A 19,876-nucleotide genomic window follows, 5' to 3' on the forward strand; every position below is an offset into this window, starting at 1 on the left:
CTGTATATCACAGGTATGTGATATACAGGGTATGTAAGTTCATCTTGAGCACTCCAGGTGCTCAAGATGAACTCCGCCTTTTCAGTTTGCATAGGAAATGCGTATTTGATAGGTTTCATTTAATTTTGTAATCCTGTGTTCTACTGAATAAAGGATATTATTATTAAAGAATATTATTTCACATATATCGTTTGAGAGAGTTACCAAATAATGCAAATAAGAGGACCCTTTGACATCAAAATCATCTGCCTTCACGGAATATGGATATTCTCTCTCATTTTTCAGATATTTGCCCGCGGAGTTTTATATGGGACACCCTGTAGTATATAGGTGAAACGTAATTGGGAAAAAATCAATTATGGAATTCGTCCTTTTTGAAATTTAGAGATGAAGAACGGATATTTTCATCATTCATTGGATAGCATCGTCGGCAGAGCTGGATTAACATTTTATTATCATCTATTCTGTCACATGAAACAAAGGTGAATTGAAGGGCATTTTCTGAATATGTGAAATATTTAGAAAATTTTTGTATATAATAATCACATTCAAAATATGCATTTGTTTCCGTTTCCATCGCTTTCTCGACAGCGTGCGTGTTTGTGCATTAGACATGCTAATGCACATAAATAACCGTAATTTTTGCATACGACTTCTTGCACAAGTTGACGTTCTAAATAAGTTCCTCCTTCACATTCTAATTATACTATTTCATACGAACAGTATTGCATTTTCACAAAAAACCACTTCATTGGAACTAATCAACTACTAATTCAGTTTTTAAACAACTAGCAATGAATTAATTTATTGTTGGCTAACGGTTTCTGTTGAGTGCCTTCCTGGTTGCAAGAGCGAATCACTTCACTGGTTCGAATGATTCAGTCTAGACATTTCGTATTACACGATTTTGCTTTTTTTAATATCATGACTGTCACGTCATTCACCTTATTTAGGAAGAGAAATTTTGGCAATAATTTTGTTTTAGTATTTGTTTTTTCCCATATAACAAATTTTGAAATGATTTTTCATTTGGTTATCTGCAATTATTAAGAAGAATATCGTTTTAGAATACTGAGGTATTCTTCTGTTTTTGCTGGGTAAACCCGTAAATTTCATCAGTTCGGACATAACATACAGGCAACAACAAAAAAAAAACAAAAATTGAACTATTAACACGAGCTGAAAAATCAAAAAATTATTAACAAGAAATGAAAATAATATAAGGGATCATTGATAACGATAAAAATGAAAGCAACAATAAAATTTAATTGGCGCTCCAGTGGCGCATTTGCTTTTTCACCTGTAGGAAAACCCGGATAAACATGCAGCACCACATCATCTGAAGAACTTGATCTGCCAATGTCCTCTCTCTCATAAAACAAAATGTAGGGTGTCTCCAGAGGCTCCAATAGCTTCAATACATCGCCAGAAAACTTCATGACATGACTATCGTCAAACTTAAAACCAGTCCGTTTCGTCTTTGACCAAGGCGTAATAATGACCAGATTCAACGCCAGAACCACAGTTAACAATGAAAAAAAAATGAAAATTATAACAACAAAATTAAAAGTATCCAAACCAAGTTACTTCACACGACATGTCGATTGTTAGTATTCACAATCGTCTTCGGGTGATAACTGGACTTATTCGTTCGTGTCATCTTCGGTTTCATCAGGTGGGAGCCCAGCACCTCACCCTTGAAGCTGAGTTTTGTCAGAAAACCAAATTTTGGTTTTCAGACTCATTTTTGATTTTCTGTTAATCAGAGGGTACATACTAATAGCTATCCGACCCTCGATCTTTGATTGAACGCACATAATGTGTGGTTTCCAGGTGAGCCTGCAGTCTATTAGAAGACCGAGGAACTTCACCCGCGCTTGCCAGTCAATCTCCCTCCCAGAGATCCTTACCTTTCTGGCCGAAGAAGATTTCAATCTTCCCATAGTTATCGCCTGAGTCTTATCCGGGTTCACTCGAATCTTCCATTCGAAGTACCAGCGCTCGAGGTCGTCCAATACACGTTGTATGTATACGACGCCGAGCTCTCAACCCATGGAAGATGAGAGGAGAGCCGTATGGGGATATCTTCACACGCTCGGAAGGTCGCTGGTATGAAGAGGGTATAGAGTGGGAGAGAGCACGCCCCCCCTATGGCACTCCAGCGAGGATCTCTCTGTAGTCAGACACAGAGTCCTCTACTCTAACCTGAAATGATCTGTGTTTCACGAAAGACTCAATCCACCGGATCAGGCCCTGAGCAGTCTTCTTCCCTATGAGTCTGCGGGTGACTCGCCAAAGCTCGTCATCCCCAGGCTGAAAGGATTCCAAGAGCTCCTCCTACCTTTCGTTTCGGTGATCAATGATGGCCTGTTTGACTTGATTGGTCATCCTGCTTGCCGCAATTTTATCTCCTGGGAGGGAGGTTTGCTGATAGAGCATTCTCAAGCGATTTCTCACTCGTATCAAGGCTTTGATACGAAGGGGAAACTCATTATGGCTCCTCAGCGGACACTCCTCCCTGGAGGTGGCCGCTCGAAACGCATCATTCATAGAAAGCTCGAAATGCTCAACTGCCGCGTCGAGTTCGTCGGGAGAGCGAAGTACCTCAGGAGGGGCGCGCAACTCTCCGAGCTGGGTTGTAAAGATATCCCAATCCATCTTAGATCGATCAGGAGAAGAAAGATCATCGCCCAATAACAGGATTACTGGATTATGATCAGAATCTAATTCCGAGAAAACGTAAATTTCGCTAGTCAGGGAGACGTTTCTGAGGAGCGAGATGTCTAGTTCGTCAGGCATAGTCTGCCTGCGATAGTACGTAGGCTCATCTGGTCCCAGCACAAGATATTCATGCCTGTCAACATGCGCATGGAGCGTTTGGCCGTTTCAATTTGTGGGTCTGCTCCATGTTCTATGTTCGGCATTAAAGTCGCCAGCAGCAATTGTCGGAATGTTGCTTCTCATCAGCAGTTTATTCAGTAAGTCTGAGAGCAAATGATTGTTCGTAGGGTTGTGAACCAAAATTATTCTGTAATAACCCCTGCTCAGGCGAATTTCGATCCCCACCGCCTCATGTCCGTGTAATCGAGCACTGTCGATGCCGTATTGTACACACTGGAAAGACAGTTTGACAAAGATGCCAATTCCCCTTCCAGCACGTCCAACACGTTCTCCGTGGTAGAATATGTAATTTGGAATGACAATGGATTCGTTTCTCATATGTGTCTCTTGTGACAGAGCCACATCAATATTATGATGGATCAGAAAATCTTCGAAGTCGAGTCTTTTTGTGCGAATGCCAAAAAACTTCCAAAAAACGATCTTCAGAGATCTGGACAACGTTGGTGATCTAGACATTGGCAGTTATCATGACGGTATTCACCGTGAACATTTTCTGTAGCATGGGGAATTTGACAAACAGCTTCTTCATCTGGTCCAGTGCGGCACAGATGTCTGAAAGCCCCTGAGTCTGAGGTGAGGGTTCAGATCGAGGGGAGGTGGGCTTTGCTGTACTGCTGGCACCCTCGGATGCAGCTCTGGCAGAGCTGACCCCCTCCTGGATGCGTCCAGACCCCACAGGTCTCCCTGATAATTCTGGTTTTTCGGATGGTGACTGCCCTTTATACGCTGTACTTTGGGGTACGCTGGGCAGTCAGAGAAAAATCCCTTTTCGATACTACTACTTTCATAAGAAGACTGAGTTATACGAAAAACACTTTTTGTAACCGAATAAATCACATGTGTTTGTATCTTTAAAAACCAGATCACTCGGCTCTAATCGAAAAGCTTTATTACAAAGCCAGATAGGTTGAAAGAGAAATAATGGTTTTATAATGATTATTATTATTCGTAAACACTGACTGATTCGAGATGTCTCTTATGAAGTGTTGAAGATTAATATTTCAACAGCAAAAAGATGTAAGTCAGAACGGACGATACCTTGATTATGGAAGCAGCTTCTGTTTATTATGATATTCTTATACTTTTTCCAATCATCATTCATGAAATGATATTACGCGATCAAGAAAGTTACCAAGATTCCATTTCGGAGAGTGATTCACTGAGAATTCCAAAATATTGTAGCTCTCTTTTTGATCTTTCAATATCGTTGGATTGAGAGTTTTCAATCGAATTTGAGTTAGTAGTTATTGAAAGTGATGAAAACTCCGAAACATTCAGGGCAAATTCGAAAGCGGAGATATAGAATTTGTATGTACCGTATTGGAATCATTTTTGTAATATATTATTTGTTCATATTATTCATAATAGGATCTTGTTCAATCTCACATTTTTATTGTATTTTAGGACGTGATCTACCTCAAGTAGGTGAATAGTTTCACTGTTCTGGAACACATATTGCTCACAAATGTTTGTAGCATATTACCATAACATAACATGACATAACATATTATTGGTTTCACTGAACTGGTTGTACCAATTAGGTCCTTCCTGATGCCCTGACACATTTAGAGGGCGTGACGGCATCACTAACCAATTCCTTCATTAACAAAAATATTTCGGACGTATCGGGAAAAGCTGGTATATTCTTACGAGTAGGGAAGGCATCATTCCAATAAAAAATTCAAAAATCAAAACGACTATCTTTACAATATGTTTGAAGAGAAAATCCCCGATATTTCTTCCGTTTTTCTTACTTTTGTTGGATGATATTGGCCTCAACAGAGCTGACTCTACAATTAAACTCGTCTGGATTTGATTGTCGAGAAGAGCCAGGATCATTAGTTTGTACCTGAGGGGGAGTAATGCACATTTCCAATGAATTTGACCCATTTCTGAAGCAACATCACTGTCTCATCAATATCATAGAAGTGACAAACTGATAACAGAGCACCCTTGAGACCGTGTTATGCCACTAAGTATAGGCTAATACCGCATATGCTGAACATGCTGTCAGGTACTGTATAAGGTCTCTGGCGTCTCTCAGCAGAACTCGTAACTAGTATGAGGAATCTCTACGCGACTCCGGTAGTTTGAAGACCTAAGAGACAGATCAGGTATTTTGAACGGAGACCCCATGGGATGACAAAAAGCCTTCATGCATTGGTTCATATTGAGTTGCCGCAGGAGTGTAGTGAATTCCGTTTCTATGTGACCCCATAGATGAACGGATGCCAACTTGATGACAGGTTCTGAGCACCTAGTTCAATTTCGAAAACTGAACCAAGTTATGCTTATAAGATATGTCGGAGTTTGTGCTGATACTTGTCGCGGTTTTCTCTTGTGAGTGGCATTATTCCATCTCGAAATAACTATACGACTTTACGGCACCCATATTGTACAGTATGCTTCCGTGTACGTGATTCTCGCATCGGCCTCTTTTGAAATGGTCTGTTGCACGTTCATCCATTTCGAATTTTATACCGATATCCATATGAAACAAATGGATCCCTTCGGTTTCCGTGAAGTATGAATCTACTGAAAATTCTGCGGGCGGTAATATCAACAGCAAAAGTATTCTAGATCAGAGTTGAAATTGATGTAATTTTTCCATACATTCATCTTATGATATAATTAATTTTTGATATTCCTAGGTTAATGCTATAAACTACTATTTTGAAAAACTTGCAGCTATGAGTTCACGTGATGATTTTGTTTGTCATATTCATAATGACTCTCATTTTACGCAAAAATTCAATAGTATTTTTTTCAACTGATCTTCTGTGGAAAAATCACTCACCATTTCTTCGAATAATTGTGTGAGTAATCAGAGAAGTAGTTTTGAGTTGAAAATAGTATATTATGCAAGGATCATGTAATGATGGTTATTAAGACACGAGCATTAACCGGGATACGAAACGAGCCGAAGGCGAGTTTTGTATGGTATATGCGAGTGTATTAATAACCATTACATGAGAGTTGCATACGCTATTTTTTCTAAACCCGATAAATAATGAAAAACTATAAATATTATATTTGTATTGAACACATTTACAGTAATTAACTCATATTTTTAAAAAAAAACACAAACTTAATGGTATTATTATGGATATATGAAAACTATAAAGATTCTAATTATATTTATATTGAATATAACAACTGTAATTAATCTGATCTTTTAAAAATATTGGAGTCGATGGTATTCCTTCTATATCGCTGTTTTCAGACATTTTGATAATATAGATAGGTAATATGAAAATTGATTTTGACAAATAAAGCAATTAGTTACTCAGGTTAGAATCTAGGACAAACAAAGGAACAGGATTCTTGATTGAAAAATTATGGGTTTCTATTGGTTGATAATCTGTATCGTTATGAAAAATCTGTATCATAATGGATATCATTATGAAACGGATTATGGTCATATAAGTGTATTGTTAGAGTACGGGTGTAGAAAATAATATATTATACACGGTCCTGCATCAGTGGCGCGGTGTTCTATATCACAATTTAGGAAACAGATTGTACGAGCAATCTCATTGCACGAGCTCGACGAAATAAATATATTGGCGGTCACACAGGATGTTAAATTTTTTCTGGGCGGATCCCAACTGTGTTTTTTTAAATAGCAACCTATATTTTTTATCGCTTTTTCGATTTCTACATAGAAAATGAAAGACACTTTATGTATATCTTCACTTCAAAAATTTCGACGGTTTTCGAGGTATCTAGCATGACAGGTTTTTTTTTCCAATATTCGTCACTCAGAATATTTAAAATCCTAAAGTTGTGCCAAGTCCAATTGAATTTTTTTTTGGGGCAAATATCTTACATTGGTAACTCTTTTAAACGATATATGTGGAATCTACCTGTGATATACAGGGTATGAAAAACAGCTTGCCACATATTGTAAATAACAATTTGCAGAATCTTCCTTATCTTAAATAGAACACCCTGGCGATCAATAATATTTAGGGTGTTCTATTTAAGATAAGGAAGATTCTGCAAATTGTTATTTACAATATGTGGCAAGCTGTTTTTCATACCCTGTATATCACAGGTAGATTCCACATATATCGTTTAAAAGAGTTACCAATGTAAGATATTTGCCCCAAAAAAAAATTCAATTGGACTTGGCACAACTTTAGGATTTTAAATATTCTGAGTGACGAATATTGGAAAAAAAAACCTGTCATGCTAGATACCTCGAAAACCGTCGAAATTTTTGAAGTGAAGATATACATAAAGTGTCTTTCATTTTCTATGTAGAAATCGAAAAAGCGATAAAAAATATAGGTTGCTATTTAAAAAAACACAGTTGGGATCCGCCCAGAAAAAATTTAACATCCTGTGTGACCGCCAATATATTTATTTCGTCGAGCTCGTGCAATGAGATTGCTCGTACAATCTGTTTCCTAAATTGTGATATAGAACACCGCGCCACTGATGCAGGACCGTGTATAATATATTATTTTCTACACCCGTACTCTAACAATACACTTATATGACCATAATCCGTTTCATAATGATATCCATTATGATACAGATTTTTCATAACGATACAGATTATCAACCAATAGAAACCCATAATTTTTCAATCAAGAATCCTGTTCCTTTGTTTGTCCTAGATTCTAACCTGAGTAACTAATTGCTTTATTTGTCAAAATCAATTTTCATATTACCTATCTATATTATCAAAATGTCTGAAAACAGCGATATAGAAGGAATACCATCGACTCCAATATTTTTAAAAGATCAGATTAATTACAGTTGTTATATTCAATATAAATATAATTAGAATCTTTATAGTTTTCATATATCCATAATAATACCATTAAGTTTGTGTTTTTTTTTAAAAATATGAGTTAATTACTGTAAATGTGTTCAATACAAATATAATATTTATAGTTTTTCATTATTTATCGGGTTTAGAAAAAATAGCGTATGCAACTCTCATGTAATGGTTATTAATACACTCGCATATACCATACAAAACTCGCCTTCGGCTCGTTTCGTATCCCGGTTAATGCTCGTGTCTTAATAACCATCATTACATGATCCTTGCATAATATACTATTTTCAACTCAAAACTACTTCTCTGATTACTCACACAATTATTCGAAGAAATGGTGAGTGATTTTTCCACAGAAGATCAGTTGAAAAAAATACTATTGAATTTTTGCGTAAAATGAGAGTCATTATGAATATGACAAACAAAATCATCACGTGAACTCATAGCTGCAAGTTTTTCAAAATAGTAGTTTATAGCATTAACCTAGGAATATCAAAAATTAATTATATCATAAGATGAATGTATGGAAAAATTACATCAATTTCAACTCTGATCTAGAATACTTTTGCTGTTGATATTACCGCCCGCAGAATTTTCAGTAGATTCATACTTCATTGTGACATTTTCGCAAGACGACTACTTCGTAGTCAGTATCTACACCTTTAAATTTAGATGTAGATGATAGTTGGACTTGAAATTTTTCATTAGTCTCTTTGGATAAAAACTGAAATAGCGAATTTCGGATAAAATGTTAGCACCTACCTAATTGGTGATTTCAATGAAGAGCAGTGTTTAAAATGGATAGACTAACGAAGATATAATCAAATTAATATATTAACAATTATTTTTGTATTCGTATTGTTCACATTGTATAACGGGTTGAATAAGTGCCTACCCCTCGATATATTACATATTTTGCCAAGATATTTCTTGTAAGTGAATCACGAACATGTCTTACATGTCTTATTTTCTGTTTCATGTCTTTTAAATCATTAGGTCGATAACGACCTAACGATACTTTTTTCAAAATGAACTCGAATGACAAATAGAAGAAAAAGGTCCATTTACCTAGATATCACCTCACGGAATCATTATTACCAATTTCAGCTGTTTATGGAATGAACGAACCGTGTTTCAGTTTCTTGAAATACGTTCGTTGTGCTTCCAGCAGAGGTGGTTCGTAGAAGCAGCGGTAAGGAGTGAAACACACTGAATGACCGACTACTTGAACTCAACACAAATAAAATTATTCGTACCTTACTGTGAGTTTCATTCAACTAGAAAGCTGGTCACAAAATGAGCTCGAGTTTACAACAACACAAATTTTTACATATTGAAGGTATACATTGTCAAAGGCATATACAGTGCTTTTCTATAATGTCCCCCCCTTTAATTTTTTGAACGGGTCAACTGAAGAAATTGAAATTTGGGATAATGAAATTAATGCATGAATACTTTATTTCGAAGTTTCAAGCTTAAACTTTTGAGATGGCGACTGGGCGACATCTGGGAAAAAAATGAAATAGAAAAGGGGGTCTCGTGATTCATCTTTTTGAAGCTCCTGATAAATGCTTCACTACCATAGGATATAACGTCAATATCTTCAACTACTACAAAATGGCGAGACTTTTAATAATTGCCTGAATATATTGATATTTAACTACATGATATGAGGTAATAAGTTTGAGGTCATTTCAGAAGATGCTCGATACTTCCGATACTTCACGCCGAACATTTTCGAACACAGTAACGTCAATATCTCTTAGTACAAATATTTATTATTCTCTGACGTATATCCAATATTGGAGCAGGTTCAGTGTCGTATAACTTTTGCTTGAAATAGCCCCATAAAAAAGTCCGAAGGTGTCAAGTTTGCAAATTTAGCGAGCGAGCTGGCCATTCTGCAGGACCTCGACAGCCAATCTAATGACCGTGAAAAGTGGTATCCAAATAGTCTCTTACTTGTCTGGAGTAATGTGGTGGTGCTCCAACTTGTTGAAATTCAATATTCATATCGAATTCATAAGTTTTCAGCATATTCAAATACAGTTCCCCTGTTAAATTTTGATCAATAAATAGAGGTCCTACAATATGGTTTTCCAATATTTCTGCCCAAACATTAATTTTTCTGGATATTGGGTATATATTTCCGGGAAAACATGAGGGTTGGTGTCACTCCAATAACGGCAATTTTGTCTGTGAACATTGTCGTTTTAAAAAATGTACATTTCTCTTCAAAAGTTTTCACAAAGTAGAAGGAGACACCTCACAAACATTCGCGAGGGAATAAGTAGATTGTTCAAGATTTACTATCATCTTACCAATTATTTGCACTTGCTCTTCTTCCGGAATGGTCTCGTGAAAGTTACACGTTGCACCGTAAATAAAAATCACCTAAATTTTTTTTTCCAATAGACAAGAATTGACCATTTTAGAGATTGTTAACGTGGTACCTCTCTACTAGTAAAATCTAAAACTGAATGAGAATATTGTAACTGAAAAATTATGTTCCTTGTCGTACTGACATTTTTTGTCAATTTTTATAAACAAAAAATAACTAAACTATCGAAATATCGATATTAATGTGTTTGTCTTCAGGAAATTATTAAATGTTTTGCCATTTTGCAGTATGTGAAGATATGGACTTTATATTCCAGGGTTATGAAGTATTATTCAGGAGCTTCTGAATGATGTGTCACTAGACCCCCCTTTCCATCAAATTTTTTCCCAAATGGCACCCAGTCGCCATCTTGAAAGTTTCATCTGTCAATTTCACTTCAAAATAAAGTATCATGCATTAATTTCATCATACTTAATTTCAATTTTTTGACTTGACACGTTCAAAAAATAAAAATTGGGAAGACATCAAAGAAATGCACTGTAGATTAAATACGAGATAAACTCTTATTGGGCTTAAGTAATTCTCGGGTAAAAATCATGATGATCAAAGATATTTACTGGTCATAATGCTTACAAGGTTGTCGTCTTAGAGAACATCAAAACAAATTATACAATGCAATTATTCATTGTAAAAGATAATATTTGAAAAAAAATGGATGTCAGCAATTACCGGTTCTTATCTTTTATTCATTTTTAAAGATTAGGTTCGAGAAAAAAGAAATGTCAGCAATTGCCAGATCTTATCTTCTGATTTATGCGAGATAAACAAGGTAGTTCAGAGTTGGCTCGAGGAATACGTAACTCTGGATACAACTCAAGAAGCTTGCGATGGTTGGTTTGCATTCCGTCGGAATCTGAGATATAGACAAAAACCATATCAGACATTTGGCGGTGGGTGAATATCATAATGACTTTCTGATATCCTTTGTATTTGATGGATTCAACGTGAAATTGTTAGTGTTGCAAAGGACCACGCAAACTCCTTATGCAAAATGGCTTTCTGTCGAATCGCTTGAAATTTCAGTATTTTGTTGAGCTCGATCTACTGATCAAAAGTTATCATAGGCACAAAAAAATTCTATGTATAGTTTTCTCGAAATACAGGGTTTCAAATCTGGAAAATGCCACTTTCAGACTAATATTAACTAGTTAATATCACACATAATTATCGGTAGAATTGAAAAAAAAAATATGTAGTCTATAGTTCTGATCTCAGAACAAACTTTCATATATATGTTATGAACTTTAAAGAATGATATACAAGATGAATCATTATTAGTTTTGGGTACTATAAAATGAAAAATTAAACTCTAAAATGAGTTAACACTTTCATACATATTGTTTAAAAAATAACAATCACTCATTCAACTGTTTCTATTTGAAGCCACAATACACCGAAAATAGTAGATTCATAATTTGATATAGAGCGATTCAAAATTTTCGTTGCGATATATATTATTGTTTCGCAATGATTCGTTTTTCACATTTCAACAAAATTTCCACTTGAATCAGGTGAACATATACAGAAACCAAAATCAGAAATTAGCAACAGAGTGATTCAAATAACTCATATCTATTTATAGGATTTTGAAATATTTTTGTTACATTTCGCCCTGTATACTGAAATTTTTACTGTCAAATTCTTTTATATTTCAGCATTCCATAGTGAATGTGATTTATTAATTTGAGTAAAAATTACAGAGAATTCGTACGTACCGTTTTCTATTTATAACCTGGCATAATCAAGTAGGCATATTTTTCAAGGATATTGAAAATGTGATTTCGCTCTCGGTAGATGAGTTTTGAAAAGACGATGACCCAATTTGCCTTATCCCACAATAATAAATCATATCGCATATCGCAAGTTTTTCAAAATAAACGCATAATTTATTATGTATACAAGGTGAGTTGTGAAAAAATCGTAAGACTTTACCTTGTTTCGGATCATAATTTTTCGACTTGACGACAGTTTTCTGATATTATATATTTCCGGAAGCTAGATCTATCACATAGTTCAGCAACAGTCACACAGTATCGTAAAGAACGATTTACTCATAAGAAAAGACAAAGTGAACTGAGAATGTTACGATATTTTTTCGATGATTTTTATTGTTTATTCCATCTGTTGCATAAATCTTGTCTTCAAAAATGCGTTTTCCCATTTACCAGTTGTCGTCCTCTCAAGAACGGCAACCCTTAGAAGTTGAAACAAGCATGAGACGAGGATTAATGAGGTTTTACCTTCCAATGTGGAATTTCTATCACGGACGGCTACTTTGCAGATCCAGCACCCGACCAGAAGCATTTATGCAGTGACCAAAATGGATAGCTCTAGATATTTTTTCACGTCGATAATATTCTTTAATGAAAACTTTTTCGTACTCTGATAGAAAAATAATTCTCTGGACATTGTTTGGATCACATTAGTAGATTTTAGAATACCATAATATTGAAATAAACTGGGGAAATCAAAAAATGAAATTTTGAGTTCTGTATCTTTTTTCGACTCTACTTTTTATCAACTTACTTGACTACAAATTATCAAAAACAATGTTTATTCGTCCATTCAAGTTGATTTTACTTGATGAAAATCAATATTTGAGAAATATATTATACTGTTCCCTGGACCATTTTCATTGGAAGGGTCCACAAAACGCCAGTAAACCCTTTTAGTGAAAATCGTACACAGAACTTTATAATATATTTTACTAATGTATTGTTAGTTAACATCGAAAAGGAAAATGCCACTTTAACAAAATTGATTTTACAACTTTCTCGAAGAATTTCATTTCTCTTATCGAATGAAAAATTGTCAATGCATCATACTGAATTCGACTTTTACATTCTTTGGTTCAGTTCAGTGGAAAAAAATGTATAAAAATTATGTTTACTACTTTTTTTCGGACGATTGTATTTGAAATAAAAACTTAAAAAAAAAAGATATTTCAATCTTGTATTGATATTTCTAACGTGAGATTTTCATTTGAACATATGCTATATTGAATGAAAACTCAAAAATGATATCAAAGTTATTCAATATTTTGAACCATATTGACATCTCTTTTCAGGTTATACTTAGAGAGTACAGATTGTGACGATGAATAATATCAAATAAATCGTTACATTTGGACAAATCAGAAGAACGATGGAATATCGGAATAACCTCACTATAGCTTGCATGGCAATTGATCTATCAACTGATTTACCTAACGTTTGGATTCGAAATTAGCAACGGAATAAGATATCTCCCCATATGTTCCATCATTCCTAGTGAGAGAGTTGAAATGGTGAGTAGAGCATAAGAACGATTACAACTGAACAAATTGAACCTTTTTATCTTCTTTGACCTGAAGATCGACATTTTGCCGGTTACAACAGAGCTTTAGAGATATCGTGATTTCCGAATTTATTTTAAGCTAATCATCTGAACTATGTGAAAGATCTAGCTCCCGGAAATTATATTATAATATCGAAAAAAAATTATTATCCAAAACATGGTATAAAGTCTCACGATTTTTTCACAACTCACCTTGTATACATAATAAATTATGCTTTTATTTGGAAAAACTTGAAAAATATGCCTACTTGACTATGCCTGTATATAAATAGAAAACGGTACATGCGAATTCTCTGTAATTTTTACTCAAATTCACAAATCACATTTACTATGGAATGCTGAAATATAAAAGAATTTCACAGTAAAAATTTTAGTATACAGGGCGAAATGTAACAAAAATATTTCAAAATCCTATAAATAGATATGAGTTATTTGAATCACTCTGTTGCTAATTTCTGATTTTGGTTTCTGTATATGTTCACCTGATTCGAGTGAAAATTTTGTTGAAATGTGAAAAACGAATCATTGCGAAACAATAATATATATCGCAACGAAAATTGTGAATCGCTCTATATAAAATAATAAATCTAATATTTTCGGTGTATTGTGGCCTCAACACCCCAACTAGAAACAGTTGAATGAGTCATTGTGATTTTTTAAACAATGTGCATGAAAGCGTCAACTCATTTTAGAGTTTCATTTTTCATTTTATAGTACCCAAAACTAATAACGATTCATCCTGTATATTATTCTTTAAAGTTTATAACATATATATGAAAGTTTGGTCTGAGATCCGAACTATAGACTACATTTAGTTTTTTCAATTATATCGATAATTATGTGTGATATTTCGAAAACTATACATAGAATTTTTTCGTGCCTTTGGTGACTTTTGATCAGTGGATAGAGCTCATCAAAATACTAATATTTCAAGCGATTCGACAGAAAGCCATTTTGCATAAGGAGTGTGCGTGGTCCTTTATCATCTATTCAGTATATCAGTTTTTCATGACAATATCAATTGTTAAAGTTTAGAAGAAAACCTAAAGTATTTTATTATTTTGAAAATGCCCCATCCTACTTTCGATAACATTTTCAGTCAATACTTATGTGAATTACTAGACCGAAGAGGACAGGTTGATGCGGTGTATACTTATTTCTCTGAGGTCTTTGATAGGATAAACCATAAAATACTGAAAAAAAAATTATTGTTTGGATTTTTAATAAAATTTTTTCAAACCTTTTGAAATCATACTTTAGTAGAAAACATTATGTATCATACAATGGAATATGCTCATTAAACTATATTGCAAGCAGTAAACTCTCCCCAAGGTTCTAACTTGTAGCCATTGTTATTCTTGTTATTTATTTATGATATTTGCAAGACACAAGATTGCAATAAATTAATGTTTGCAGATTAGTCAGATCTATATGTTTCAATTTCTAATTTGGATGATTGTATTGATACAGGAACATATCGATCAAATTGGAGACAATCAGCTCACATTCAACTCTCACATAATCGAAATTACCAAATCAGCAAATCGTATATAGAAGTTGTAGGAACTTTAACGGTATCACTGCACTCGCATATCTTTTCTTCAGTCTGGTAAGGTCTAAACTAGAATATGGATCATTAATATGGAATTCCATTCATACCCTCAACCCTCAATAACCATCGAGAAAGTCCAAAAACAGTTTTTAAAATTTCCTATGCTCCAAGATAGATGAAGCTTATCCTTCTGGGTATCTGATTATATGAATATACAACGCAGATTCGATTTCGTATCTTTAGAAAATCGCAAAAATCAAGCATGCATTATATTTCCACACAAGCTCCGGAATGGTGGAGTTGACTTCCCTGTACTATTATCACAAATAGGTTTTCATATGCCGACAATGGAGTCTAGATCAAATATCACTTTCGAGTGCAAAAGAGCTTAAATAAATATTATGTGTAAAGCTTCAGTTGATGTGATGTGTTCTAATGCTAACAAATTATAAAATGGGTGATATTTTCAACTACAGTAGAAGTGAATTGAGAAATAAATCTCGAGCACATCTATAAGCATCTATAAGAGATATTGAAAGAGTTCGAAAATATTTGGATACGGAATAATTTGAGTTTAGTTTCAATTTTGTAGGTTTGTTTTTCCTTATAAGATAAAAATATGCTATTTATTCAGCCAATGGAACTGTCTAGCATCGGAAATTTCCATAAGGGATTTTATCGTAGCTTCGATAAGAGTATATAGGAATGTTCAGGGCTTGTTCTCCAAGATCAGCAACAGAAATCTACCAGTCTTGAATCAAAATAAACCAAGTTCCTTCTATTCTTGTCACATAGGAGGTATTCAAGTAGGTAGTACTTTATTGTGAGATTATCACTAAAATACTGACTACTACCTAGTGTGAACAAGCCTGAAGGAGCTATAATGAAGTGCTACACATGTTTTGCCTTCATAAACTATTCAGTGGGAATCTCACAATAATGTAATACAGGAATACGTTATAGATTTTCATCAAGTAACGGCCGGTTCCACCACGTATACGAGATATTTTACAGAGAAATCATTTTAGGAGAAATATACCGGGTTGCGAAAATTTAATTGCACATTATGTCATTTTGGTAGCAGTAGAAGATACGGTGTTGAGTACATAAAAAAAATAGTCCCTTCAGAAGTCGATGGCGATATGTTGAAGAACCCGAATTAACATGAACCGTTCTCGAAATGAAAAATAATTGAATCTTTAATTCTTCTTCTCTAGTATCTTTATTATACAGAATATGGGAAGATCTATGAAAAATGTCGATGTTATTTCAGGCTATGATACACAGTCATTTTGTGTGTGACACAACGTTTCGTTCACTCATGGTTACCCTCATATTTGTTTCCAAATACGAACCAATAATTTCATAGAAAATTCTGATTCCTCTCTCAATCCTCTATTCATCTACCACGCATAACTTTTTGTCAATATTCCACTCCGAAAATTAGCATCCTCACTAGGTTGATTGTACCTGAAATTCAATATCCAGGTGAAATACTTGATTCGTTATTACCAAGTGAAAAATCCAATCCAAAGTCTGTAAAAGGAGTATTTAAAATCAATTGTTTTTGGATTATTATTCTACTCTGAAATTTCAAGAAGGTCATAACTCGTTTGTTAGAAACAATATGTTATCATCACGTGAATCAAATTACCCGTTTTCTTCATATTTTGTCAGTCCATTGTATAAGAGAATGATGAAAATGATAAAATGATAAAAATCAATACGGGTGTCATGATATCGCAATATTATTTTTCTGAATGCAAAAAACACACGAAAAAAAATTAAATTTTATTCGAATTGAAAATGATACGGAGGAATTTCCTATGTAGTAATGAGTGCAGGATTTGAAAGGAAATCAGAGTTTGCTATAGGAAATGCAGGTTCATATTTGAACAGTGAAAAAAAATGATGGGGTGGACGAAATATCGTGCGGAAAACGAAATGATTGCTTATTTTAGCCTTAAGTGGAATCAAGGATATGTTTTCAATACATTTCTTATCATAAATACTGGAGCAGAAAAATCAAAATCAACGATTTCAATTATTTTCTTTAGATAATCTGGATTCCTCAATAGTTCTATCACATTCTTTAACATTCTTTTGCGAAGCCTTATTTGAAACCTCCGATGTAGTGATGAATATTACTGGAGTTGGGTCCCAACACTAAACCGTTATTTTCAACACATCGACACGTGTCGAGGTATTAAAAATAATGGTTTGGTGGCGGGATTAAACTCTAGTAATATTCTACATTTTTTTGTCTGATTCACTCAACATCGAATTTCCCACCGTTCTCGAGATAGCAATAGTGTGCTTATAGATTTTTCCCACCCTGTATACCAGAATTATACTTTTCGGAACTATCAACTTCTTCAATGGAATATTTGCCTTTTCACATCTAGCAGGAGCTGATACAAGTTTATTTAACAGAATTTTTTTTTCATCGACCTGAATAATGAAAGTTGTGAACCTATTTGTTTCATCAATTCGAATCGAAGACCTTGTTCATTTCCACTATCATGCACCATTCAATTAATAGATTTAATGAAAATTGGAATCGATGATAAACATATCCTTGGCATATTTAGTAATGGCGAAAGCAATAATTGAACATAATCAGGCATCATTTATATTGATAATTGTTTTTGAATATCAATTAGAGGTAATATTAATTATAAATCAATATATTTTTGGTGGAAGAATTTTACATTTATTCAGATATGGAAAACATTTTTGTTTGGTGTTCAACAGTAAAATTGAAAATATTTGGAAAAGAAACATTCCAGTTGATAATAAATTAATGTTTTATGTTATAGGAATATAATTGGATTGGCTTGCAATACATATTTTTCTCACTGTATCATTGAAATTTGTGCTTTTGAAGTGGTTGAGGTTATTAAAAATTCCATACGAGGAGGTTGAACTTTCAAGAACTGTTCTTTGATTTATTGAGAGGAATCGATCACATCCTTATGAAAAATGTGTCTTTTTATTCAAGAAGTACACATTTCTACAGCGACAAAACGAAAAAAATATAAAGGTGAACCTTAGAAAAAGTCCTGTCTGGAATCGTTTATCCACTATTTTGAATTTAGTTTTGAATACTGTCATTTGTATTAACTGGAATCATTTGAATCTAGTTGCCCTCTTTTCCGATGGAAAATGATGTGCCAACAAAAAATTTATTATAAAGATGATTGATGGCGAGATAACTTGATAGGAAAAATGTACGTTTCAGTCATAGATATTCTAGAAATTCTCAAATACCATGTATTCAATACCAAAATACCATCTTCTAATAGATTTGAAAGCGAAAAAAAAGATTATTTTCGCTTTATTGGAACCATTTTTCAAATTCATGATATATTTCAGGTTTTTCTCAAATATATCTACATTAAATAATGGGTTATAATGAGTTATTGACACTTCTTCATCACAGATCTTAAAGGACACTAAACTTCAATTTGCAATGAGTAAATATAAGTTGTTTCGTTTTGAAATATATAGTCAAAATTTATATGTTACTAACAAGTTGGATGAATCTGAATCTGATATTCATTCAAACGCAACATTTTATTATTTTTTTAGCGTAGCTGAATCACTCATATATTTTTTTTATTTCAGGACAGTGACTACTTACAGATGTTGAGAATGACTCGTGTATATCCAGTCAGACGAATTTGCTATCAAATTCTACACCTACATAAAACATCATATCGTAATCAGAAAAGAAAAGAAAAGAAAAGAAAAGAAATCTTACTTACTGAAACCACTTGAAGTACATTCAATAAAAGAATGTCTCGGGTCAATAACTTAGCAAATTAGGTCTTCGTTCGATAATAGCAGAGGAGAGAAAATCTGATACATGAAAAATTATAAATTATTCACATCTGGAATGATCTAGTTGCAGCGAATGCTCGTATTCAAAAACTGCCTTGAATCAATAAATGTATCTTTGTATGAAATGAAATATCCCAAGCCTAAAGAAATGTAGATGAACTTTCAATAAAACAATAACAACACATTTTCGTGACGAGTTTCTCAAGTCTAGTCATTCTATAGCATACTATTTTCTTTGTTATTTTCCACAAACTTTCTATTTGAAAGTATTTTGATTCCCAAATTTTATTTTCATTTGCCTGTAAAGAATTATCACTTGCCCAAAATGAGTATATTAGTAACTCCAAATAATCCAAAAGCACCCAAAACAGCGATTTTCCAAAAGCAAAGCTCGATGCACCGTAAACTGATATCAAAACTCATACCGTTTTCATAATAACTAGCTGACATGCACTTGTTTTCACTATGTACAAATAGTCAATTATTAGTACTTAGATACTTTATATACCCCCCTTCACTTTCAATCATTCAGACAAGTGCAAGTACGCGGTATATACGCATCTGTGACAATGCTTTCTGTACTACTCCATCATTATGACCGAAAGTGTTTCTGATTTTGAATTCATTAATGAATCTTGAGTTGTATAAACAGTACGTTTCGATCGAAAGTAAGGAAAGGAGAATATAATGTCCGTTTTGAATTCATCACGTTTCATATATTCAAAGTTCCGTCCTTTCAAATAAAAGTAGAAAAGTTGACCGTGAAATACAATGCATATTTATTCAATGGGTATTGTCTTGTTCGATTTTTTCAAAAGACAGAAGAAACCTTCACAATTTATAGGTTTTTTCAGAAAACAGAATTTGGTTTTTTGCATTCACCTGCTCACGTTGTGAAGTATGGAGGACAAAAAGTCCCAAAAAGTTATGGTAATGTATTTTTCCAACTCGAAATGCACCAAATGAATTGTTTATACAGGGTGATTCACGGTGGATGGCACATTAGACGTTTTTGGTGAACCAGACAACGGATCACTTTGAAAATTCAATGGAG

General features: G+C 33.9%; 1 protein-coding gene across 1 annotated transcript in view; it reads right to left on the bottom strand.

Annotated features, from left to right (window-relative positions):
* The window catches only part of LOC111508593 (uncharacterized), a 95,920-nt gene extending 76,527 nt beyond the window's left edge, over positions 1–19,393 (bottom strand). The window contains exon 1 of the mRNA XM_074185210.1: positions 19,248–19,393. Coding sequence (XP_074041311.1) covers positions 19,248–19,256 — 9 coding nt within the window. The 5' untranslated portion in view covers positions 19,257–19,393. The remainder of the gene's footprint in view (positions 1–19,247) is intronic.
* Positions 19,394–19,876: the final 483 nt, after the last annotated feature.

This window comes from Leptinotarsa decemlineata, unplaced genomic scaffold (assembly GCF_025532065.1).
Source record: "Leptinotarsa decemlineata unplaced genomic scaffold, Ldec_3_MD MMD2_tig00026369_RagTag_RagTag, whole genome shotgun sequence".
In the NCBI taxonomy this organism is placed as follows: domain Eukaryota; kingdom Metazoa; phylum Arthropoda; class Insecta; order Coleoptera; family Chrysomelidae; genus Leptinotarsa; species Leptinotarsa decemlineata.